The sequence below is a fragment of the Vombatus ursinus genome, unplaced genomic scaffold (genome assembly GCF_900497805.2).
Source record: "Vombatus ursinus unplaced genomic scaffold, bare-nosed wombat genome assembly UNPS02014832.1, whole genome shotgun sequence".
Lineage (NCBI taxonomy): Eukaryota > Metazoa > Chordata > Mammalia > Diprotodontia > Vombatidae > Vombatus > Vombatus ursinus.
In genome coordinates this window covers 52390802-52401213 of record NW_020954610.1, presented here as the reverse complement: position 1 = coordinate 52401213, position 10412 = coordinate 52390802, and the positions used below count along the sequence as shown (strand labels likewise).

At 37.2% G+C, this 10412-nt stretch overlaps 1 protein-coding gene across 1 annotated transcript in view; it reads right to left on the bottom strand.

Annotated features, from left to right (window-relative positions):
- Nucleotides 1-10412, bottom strand: part of GRIN2A (glutamate ionotropic receptor NMDA type subunit 2A) — a 466205-nt gene that overhangs the window by 82133 nt on the left and 373660 nt on the right. The window contains exons 5-6 of the mRNA XM_027839475.1: nt 5690-5858; nt 5427-5580 (exon numbers count right to left, since the gene is read on the bottom strand). Of these exons, the coding sequence (XP_027695276.1) occupies nt 5427-5580; nt 5690-5858 (323 nt within the window). The remainder of the gene's footprint in view (nt 1-5426; nt 5581-5689; nt 5859-10412) is intronic.

Sequence of the window (10412 nt, the reverse complement as noted above, 5' to 3'; positions counted from 1 at the left end):
TCTCTCTCTCTCTCTCTCTCTCTCTCTCTCTCTCTCTCTCTCCCTCCCCATATATATGTGTGTGAGTATATGTATGTATATATGCATACATAATATGTATATACATAAAATACATAAATGTGTAATATATGTGCATGTGTCCTTGGTGTTTCTTCTCATTCAAAGTTCCTCACCAGCAAGCATTGTTTCATTCATTATATTTATACCTCCAGAGACTAATGTCTAAGACAGTAGGTTGTTATTGCTTATTGGTTGATTAATTGATCAAAAAAGCAACCATCACAAGCAAATATTTTCTGTTGGAAAAGGAGAAAAAGAAAAGGTAGGGGAAGGTGAAGAGGAGGAACAGTCAAATCTCTAATTATCTTGGATCTTTTCCTTTTTGTTTTGATCATACCCATAGCATCATAAAGAAAAATGTATTCTTACAGTCTGCTACCAGGTTAACATTTCATGAAACTCAATGAAAACCACATATAACTAAAGGTTATTCCCAATCCCAGTTTACTGTACACAATATGCAATAAGTTAATAAGAAGCCCAAAGTATTTCAAAGGGCATTGGCTGGTTGGTTTGAGGTCCCAAGGAGGAATGACACTAGAGTAGGCTTTCTGCATGAGTGGGAAAACAGAGCTAGACTAACAGGTAAGAAAACTTCAAGTAACAAAGGAAAATCTCCATGAGTCCTATGAGGCTGCAACTGAAATTTGTCTTCGTTAAGGCTAATGAGTGAAAAGGGCAGCAGAGAGCAATGCAGTTAGCTTGAGCAATAAACAATATTATATTCCTGAAACTATAACAATTTGGTCAGGAGAAGGATTAGGCAAGAAGAAATAAAAGCATAATTAGAAGTTTAAAAAATGCTTTGAATTTTAGACTGGAGAAATGGAGGTAAATCTCCAAGTCAGGCACCAGAGTGACATGATAGAGCTTTGAGGCACAGAAATGCTCCTGGGACACAGTAAAGTCAGAATTCATTCAGTTAGTTGTGTATTCCTGGGTCCCAAAAGGACTAGAATGTCTCCAGGTGAAAAAGAAAACCAAACAAATAAACAAAACCTTTTCTTGTAGTCCTATTCTCCCCAGATGTCCTTGACAGGGTAAAACAATATATTCTTTATAGACCTATAGGAAAGAATATCCTTCTCTCACCTACTTCCCCCCATTTCAGTGGTTTATCTATAATCTTGCATCAGACAAAAGAAAAGAGGAGATCGATCTGCTCTAAATCCTGAATTCCTCTTTCTTCTTCCCTATTTGTTGTTATCCATAGGGTTGCCCTACCTCAGTATCCCTATTACACATGCCACTCCTGTATCTCTTCCGCAGGTTGAAGACTCAGCCTAAATCCCCAATTGCTGACCTAGAAACATCTCTCAGCTAAAATTATTCATTTGTTAAGTGATGGGATTTGACCCTTGAATTATGAGTGACCGATAGAAGGCAAAAGAAAGCTAAAGAGATTTGAATAAAGTTATGACACCACAAGCTAGGAGCAATGGCTGTCTTGCAGAACAAAAGAAATATGTTAAGAAAATGGTTTAAAAAATCATCTGCCTTGTCCCACTTGCTGATGGGAGAAAATAGTCACAGCCCAGAAAGAACACTGAAAGGATTACTGATGAGAGACCTGAAATGGCTCTCTACTGGTCCAGAAGTGTGGTCACACCTCAACTCTCCTAATATGAGAAAGATATTCAGACCCTGGTAGATACTTTGACTCATTATTACTGAAACCTGGGGACAAAACTTTTGGAACTTTTTTTAAAAAATTGGAAATGTCACCAGAGACACCAATCCAGTATTTTGAGAAGCTTTGGTTAAACTTTTCTAGTGAACTGAGTGACTTTATTTGTGAAGGTTTAGGAAGTGAACTGGTAAAAGGTTTTTTTTTTCTTTTTTTAAGTAGGAATGGGTAGGAAAACAGAGAAAATAATGAGGAAAAATGTAATCAGATTCTGAATGATTCAGCTCTTCCAGATGACTGCACCAGTGAATGGGAAAATACAGTCTGACACATTTCATTACAAGATTCAAAACCTGGAGATAATGATCCTTAATAAGGGTGGTACATAGCAAGTAGAAGAAGGGTGCGATTTACTGACCAGAAAAATAATATTAGGTACGTTGGGTAAAAAAGCCTGAAGGGAAACATCCTTCTAGGTATTTTTAAGATACAAAAGAAAAGTGTAAAAAGTATGTTTTTGATAAATTTAATCAAATGTCCAAAGCCAGAATTTTGGTCATCATTCTGATGGTAATGTGTTACCATTCCTGGAAAGTTAATAAACAGGGCAAGAAGGTTGGGCCAAGGTTCAAAACTGTTGATTCTTTTTTTATGAGAAAAGCCAGCTGAGATTTATTTCACTTCTCACTTGAGGAAAGTGAATTTCAATAAGCAAAGACTGAAAAGTAGTATCTTGTTGGCTATGAGAATAGAAGAAAAACAGTGGACAATTCAGCAAGACGGATCAGAGGACCTACATCTAAATGCTCTCTCTGAGGCTTATTACCTCTCTGACCTCAGCCAAGTCACTTAATCTTTCTCACTTTTCCTATCCTCAAAATGAGTGTTGAACTAGATAGCCACAGTCCCCCTTTCCATCTGTAGATCTATGATCTTAATATTCTATGATCTGATAATCCAATGAATCTATAGATAGTGCTTATTTATCTGCATGTCCCATTTGGACTTCTCAGACCCTGGCCCACCTTCTTGAATTCCTTCCAAAGGCCTAATGAAAACTGAGAATAATTGATAGGAATCATTAAAAAAACAAAACAATAAAAGAACCCTCCTTTCACTATTGATTCCACAATGGCTTGGTCTGGGGACTTGTTTTCAATATTTTTCTATTTTCATAGAAGAAGAAAGGCCTCTCATTTAAAACAGAGAAATCTTTTTTCCACTTTAAAATTCAGGAGAAAGAAACACCATGAGTGACTGGGCACTTCTCAAGGTCTGTCTTCCACAGAGAGAGATTACACCACTGGAATAATGAATATTGAGCAAAATCCAGTAACTGGAATAGATTTCAAAAGCTTAATAGATTACTGAAAATGAAAACAGTAATTCCTTTGGTTTCCATGAGGAGAGTCACACTTGTAATTCTGCTAGTCAACATTTCACTCAAGAAAAGGAAGCAGATTATGCCTTGCCTAAAGCTAATGCTCTGTATAAGGGAAGGAAGAAAATTGAAGTGTTTGAAGAGAGGCAATGTTGTGCAATGGAAAGTGGACTGTGTTTGGAATCACACATTTGGGTTTGAATCCCAGCCTTGTTATTTACTACATATGTGATTCTGAGCAATTAACTTCAATGGGCATCAGTTCCCTCATCAATTAAATAAGGAGATTTGCAATAGCTGACCTCTAAGTGGAATTTTGGATAAGAAAGACCTGGCTTTGAACCCTCCCTCAGATGCTTAGGAGCTGTGTGTTCCAGGGCAAGTCGCCTAACTTTTATCTGCCTCAGTTTTCTCATTTGTAAAATGAGAATAATAATAACTACATTGTGTCTATTAAGATCAAAGATAATACATAATGTTGTTTTTTGTCTTTCATTTTTGAAGAGAGCTGATCACATGAAAGGGCGATGTCTTCATTTGTGGGTGAATTGGATTTAAGTGAGGCAGAGATACACACAATTGTCAACCTCACTCTCTCTTCCAGTCATCTACGTCCAGACAAAAGTCAAAACAATTGGCAATGATCCAGTATGCAGCGGATAACTTTGATGTCTTCAATGCCTGACCAAGCTCTAAGTGCACCACAGAGCCTGCTTCAACTGCCTTCATGGTCATTGGAACATATTGTTCTCATCCACCAGTTCAACTGGGAGAAGTCTTTACATATTTGGGATAAACATCCCCCTAACTCACAAATAAGTTTGAGCCCCATTGGTTGCCCTCAACCTGGTTTAGCCTGTCTGCCAAGAGAATTTACCAGGGTGTGGCTGCTACACATGCTACAGCTTCTTAGATGCATAGGTGAGAGTTGAGTGCCAGGTGGATACCAAAAGTGGATTAGCAGCCCTGAAAAAGGCTATATTTGTAAATACGGAATATACAATACATAGATAAAGAAACTTATAAACCTTAAATCACTAAATATTTTATACATAAGTTTATTGTTTTTATCATTATTATTACTATTATTAGCATGGTGATTCTATGGTTCTTTCCAGATTTACCCAAGGTTGTTGAGCAAAAAACACTTTGCCTAATGTTAGTGAACTGCAGGAAACTAACAGTCCTTTTCCCTCAATATTCCCCAAACTCAAACATGTGCAAAAAATCATGATTCTAGTAAATCTTGAATGGTTGCCCAACATCTTTATTATCTCTTTGAGCTTAATTTGACTATTTCATGTCTTTGTTTCCAGCCAAAAGACTGGAAACATTACATTGATAGTCTTCATTTAGTAACTCAAAGAAAGATTCTACTCTTTTTTTGAAGGCAGGCAATTAGGAGGAACAGTCCATTCTGTCTCATCTCAAGGTCTTGAGAATGAAACATGGCCTTAAAGTTCCCTCAGACTGCTCTTAGGCTAGTTCCACTTAGCAAACCATTTAAGATAACATCATGCTAAAATAACAACATTTTCTTTGACCTCATAACAAAAAAATGATCAGCTATGACTTATATGGCTTTGGCTATTGCAGATGAAAACATTAGCTTGGGCTCACAGACCCAATGCCTAGAAAATAAGGGAATAGAAAGCATAGACATGCCTTGCTTTCACACCACCCCCACCTAAAAAAAAGAAAAACCTTTAAACTCATGAAACAAAAAAGGGGAAGATGATAATTCATATTATAAAACAATCCTTTCCTTTATAAGAGCACAAAACTTAAAATATCTGGTTCTTCTACATATTTAAATTATAGCTCAATTTACACATTTTTTAAAGTATACCTCTTGGTAAAAGCAAGGAACACATGGACAGTACAAGGAACTATATTATCCTTTTGTGATCTATCCTGCATGAGAAAGAAATAATTTCTATCATACTAGTAAATGTGAAGTAGGGATGCAAGGACATAAGAGTAAATTATTGGTTGCTGCAAATGGATTGGGGGGGGAGATGATCTCTTCTGTAATGCTTCTACAAAGCAATACTGTACTTTACCATAAACTCACAAGGTCATTGTCTGAATGTGTAATTGTATCTCTTATCCACTAGAGGAAGGAGTGAAAAAAGATGGTCATTATCAGGTAACTGGAGTAATACGAAGTATTGTTATTATCCAGACACCATAAAAGCTGCTTCTATTTTTGCTCTACAGACATGATCACAGACATCTATGGCCTGAGAGAACAGTCAATAGCCCCCAATCCCTAAAAATCAAAGCAACCTATCAAGGATTCTCTTCTGATGGTCAATCACAGTCCCAAAGCATTATTTTAAAAAGCAGGGTCCATACCTAAAAAGGCAGAAGGAGATACTGTGCCATTACTTCGGGAAACCATGACACTGATTCCTGTCTCCACAAATGGAACAGAAAAGTCCACCACCTCTGAGCGTTCCTCGTTAATTGTTAGAGACCCCACGGCCATGACTGCTCGATGGTACACCACCTGGAGCCAGGGCAAGAAAAAGAAAAGCATCTCACTGCTTATTTTTCATTGTCTTGAATTTCAAATCCCAAACCTTCCCTTACAGGAGCTTTTACCTAACCTCACTTACTTCCCCAATCATTCCATTCCACACATTATTGACTTTCTTCCCATGCTTCCCATTGGTCACCAGGTAGAGGTCATAGGTGAACTTCACATTCCGAGACAGCTTCTTCAGGATGTCAATACAGAAGCCCTTGCAGCATTTCTTTACATTGGTCCCCTCATTGGTTGAGTTGCTATAAAAATAAAAGGAATGAAATTCAATTTAACCAACATCTATTCAGTTTCTAATACCTCTATCACAGGGCTATTTTAAGGTTTTGTGGACCTTAAAGTATTATTATAAATGTAAGTATTAAAACTATGATTATTTGCAATGTGCTATGCCATGAGGGTTCAAAGACTGGTCCTTCCAGTTGGTCCTTCCTGTCCTTTCAGAACTTACAGCTTTCTATAAGGAGAAAGGGGCTTTGGGGAAGGGTAGAGAAAACATGTACACACATAATACATAAAGTGTAACGAAAAGAAAAGAGAAATTTGAATAAAGTGAACCTGGAAACCTTAAGGACAGAGAGAATACTTTGAGCTAGAGGGATCAGGGAAGGCTTCAGGGACTAGAAAGCACATTAGTCCTGAAGGAAGCAAAGGATTCTAACAGGGTAATGAGGAGAAAGTGCGTTCCAGGCAAGATTTTAATACCAACCTTCAATTTCATTGGTCTAGGGAGTTCTGAGGGTAGAATTTTCCTCCATCAATGTAGATTAGTAACTATCTGCAGTTTTAGTCTTAGAGCAGGGGTTCAAAACCTGGGGTTTGTGAACTGCTTTTATTTTCCTTTTTGACATTTTAATAAATATGTTTCAATATTATTGTTTTCCTTTGTAATCCCATAAATTTTCTTTTAGGCATTTAAAATCACTATTCTGAGAAGGCATCTGTAGGCTTCACCAAACTACCATAATAGGCCATGACCCATTAAAAAAATATTAAGAATTCCTACCTTAGAGAGTTGCCTAGGATACTTAGAAATTAAGTAACTTGGCCTTAGTTACAATATCAATATGGGTTAGAAGCAGGACTTGGACCTAGGTCCTTCTGACTCTAATGTGAGCCCTTTATCCCGCACATTATGCTGCTGGTATAATATCTCTTAAAGCCAGAGAGGATTAATCTGGTCTACGACACATTGTATAAATGCCATTTGTGCAAATACAGTAGCAAAAAAAACTAAGAAAGGACTGGACGATACAGAGGAATACTCAGGCATAGCGAGAACATGACTCAATGGCATAGTCAAAGAAATGGGTATGGAACCGTCTGTATGTTTTAGAGAGGAAGTATGGTCTAGTCAAAATGGACTGAGCCGGAAAGTCAGAAGAACTTGACACCAGTCCCAACTCTACCATTATTGGTATGGTCTCTCTATGCCTCAGTTTCCTCATTTGTCAAATAGGAATTTAAAAATATGTTTACTTGCTTCAAGGGTTATTGCAAGGATCAAAGTGATGACAAAAGTGAAATAAGTTTAAAAAAGTGAAGAAGTTAAAAGCAAGAGATTACAAGGTAAGATATTATTATCTTATCTGTGGCATCCTCATCTTTATCAGACATGGGACTTTGCATCAGTTACCCCACTTTATTCATTTGACCAAGGTCTACTCAAAATGTTCACCCTAGGACTAGAAGCATTGAAAGAAAAACCTACTTGGCCAACCCATCATGGTCCCAGGGTCTCAGATACTTGATTGCTGCAGACTAACTTACCATATACAATAAAATGACTCTTTCCCATTCACTAAGAAGGGATCAGTACAACATATATTCCACTGGCTCAATTCTACCTCTTCAAAGGCATAGAATAATATGCATTTTGGAAATACTGTTGCTTCCAAAAGTCTTTATTACTATATTAAGTACAACATGCTTCCAGAGCCATTCTCTGTTCCTCTGAATGAAGAATCCTTAAAATTTAATAATAAATTGCCTTGAGAAGCAATGCCAATCAATTTGCTCCAGTTAAAGGTGATGGAAAGCAAGGAAGGATGTTGGATGTAAATAAAACTCTTTTTCTCTCTTCTGCTCTCTCTCCCTATCCCTTTCTTTCTAAAAAGCTTGGCTTACAATTTTAGCTAAGGATGATGCTATAATTCTTTCCCCTTTTTCTTTTCTTTGGAACAGACCTGTGCTTTTATTAGTATAGGGAAGTCCCTGCAAGGCAACTCTTTTTCTCAAAATAAATGACACTCACTTTGCAACTGAGCGGTATCCTTGGGATATTAAGTGACTTGCTTATGGGCAGAAAACCAATATATATCAAAGGCAAGACTTGAACCCAGATAGTCCTGACTGAAAGGTCAGTTTCTTAATTGCTATGAATCACTGCCTCAATTCATTAAATTTAAATAGGTAAAAATCTGATTCTTTTCCAGATTCTAATTGACTATCTTAATAAAAAGTAAATCCTGTGCTCAGAAATTTTTCTCTGTAGGTTATATCCAACCAAGGTCTTTTTCCTTTTTGTTTTTTTTTGGGGGGGGGGCAGGCAATTGGGGCTAAATGACTTGTCCAGGGTCACACAACTAGTAAGTGTCTGAGGCTAGATTTGAACTCAAGTCAATTATTCTATTTAATTTATTCTGTCCAATACAAAAAACATTCTGTGCACATTATTCTTCTCCATAGAAAGGAGATGCTTCCTTCTAGAAACATTACATTCTCCTGATCTGGAAGCAAATGCAACTCCTTATTCACATTCCTGTTTCTGGTCTCTCACAACATCCTGTGGTTCTGGAAGGCCTTAAATAATTCCTTCATATATCAAATGTGATTTAACCAGAGTGTAAATTCCCTGAGGTCAGCTTAATAACTTGATTGAAGCACTGGGGTCTGGATCTCCTACTAAGTATCTAGTACAAGACCCTTGGAATGGATCATGATTACACCAATATTGCCTCAAGATCAACACCATTTTCTATGAGAAAATACAAGATTTTATTTTTCTCTTCACAGTTCTCTGCCCCAGCTGTCTATTGGGTTCAGCAGGAATCCTGAATCTTTCTAGTCTTATTACATTAATACTTACAGGACTTTTGTAGTCCATGCTGGGTTTAGGGGCACCTACGTGCATTTCTAGTGATTTCCTAAAGGAATCTGTGACATCTCTTCCATTTCTTGCAAATACTAGATTTAAATAAATTCCTCTGGAGTTTTCTGACATAAGACAGGCATTAGAGCTTGTGTGGTTTGTCCCACATGCCCAAAAATATCTCTTTGGTAGAAATGAAAATAATTGTCAAAAATCCTACAATTTTTGGACACATAGCTAGTTAGTATCTCAGGCTAGATTTGAACTCAAAAATATGAGTTTTCCTGATTCAAGGCCCAGTACTCTATCTGCTGCACCACCTAGCTGCCCATGAGTAGCCATGTAAGCTTGGATAAATCGTTTAATATCTATGTGTCCAGGGCAGGATTTCTTAACCTGGGGTCTATGAGTGGATGATGACTAACTCTCCCATTTTATAGATGAGGAAACTGAGGCCCTGATAGCTGAAGTGACTTGATAAAGGACACATGATTAGCAAGCATCAAAGTCACAATTTGAACCTATTTCCTTACTTCTAGTCTTGTGACAGAGATGAGATTGGAACCCAGATTCTCTGTCTCCCAATGGGGATAACAATAGCACTTAACTTACAGGGTTGTTGTGAAGATCAAATACAATGATGTCTATAAATAATTTTGTCTATAAATGTCTATAAATCACTAAAGTGCTATGAAAATGCAAGTTGTAATTATTTCATCAAACCTCTTCACTTTATATATGAAGACAATGATGTCTGACAAAGTGACATTTCCAAAGATTATACAGGTTGTAAGTATCAGAGATGAGATTTGAACCTAAGTCAATCCAGTAACCAATAAGCATTAAATAAATGTCTAAGGAGTGCTAGGCACTGTTTTAGGCACTTGGAATACAAATACGGAGAAGGAAACAATCCCTACATTGATTTTTCTACTGTATCATGCAACTCTCTGGTCTTTCCTTAAGCTTTCCTTTCGGTCTTTTTTTTTTTTCCAATTTTGCCCTTCCTTCCTTCCTATCTCTTGGGTATTTACTGGATCTGTATTATATGAATTTTTCTTTTCCTTTCCTTTGCTTGGCATTGACATATAACTACCATCAGCTTTGCAGGTTAAGATCATCTAGAGACTGCTCCTGTGACAGCTTCTGAGTTAATTGGTTTTTAGCAAAATTTAAATCTATAACACTTTCCCTTCTTTATATACAGGGAAAAGGCTGCTATTTTCAATGAGTGCTTCTGATAAAGTATTCCCCTTGATCTGGAAATATCTAGAGAGGCATAAAGTCCTTTAACCAAGCATCAATTTAGGGGCTTCCCCTAAGGGATAAGCATAGATATCAATGCCCTAATAGACCCTTCATTGCAGGGTGCCATGGTGAGAAGAGATCCTTCTGTATTGATGACCTCTTTATTTTGCAATGAATAGAATAAAGATTTTTCCTTGACTTTTGGCAATGGGGGGGCTGTGGGAGGGGGGAAAGTGGAAACTGGAAGGCCCAGTATTGAGTAGCCATTTCAGTATTAGACATGTAACTACCTAGAAATCATAATTTTGGAAGGAAGGAAGGAAGAGAGGAAAGAAAGAAGGAAGCTAGAAAGGAAAGAAGGAAGGAAAGGAGAGAGGGAGGGAGGGAAAGAAAAAGAAAGAAAGAAAGAAAGAAAGAAAGAAAGAAAGAAAGAAAGAAAGAAAGAAAGAAAGAAAGA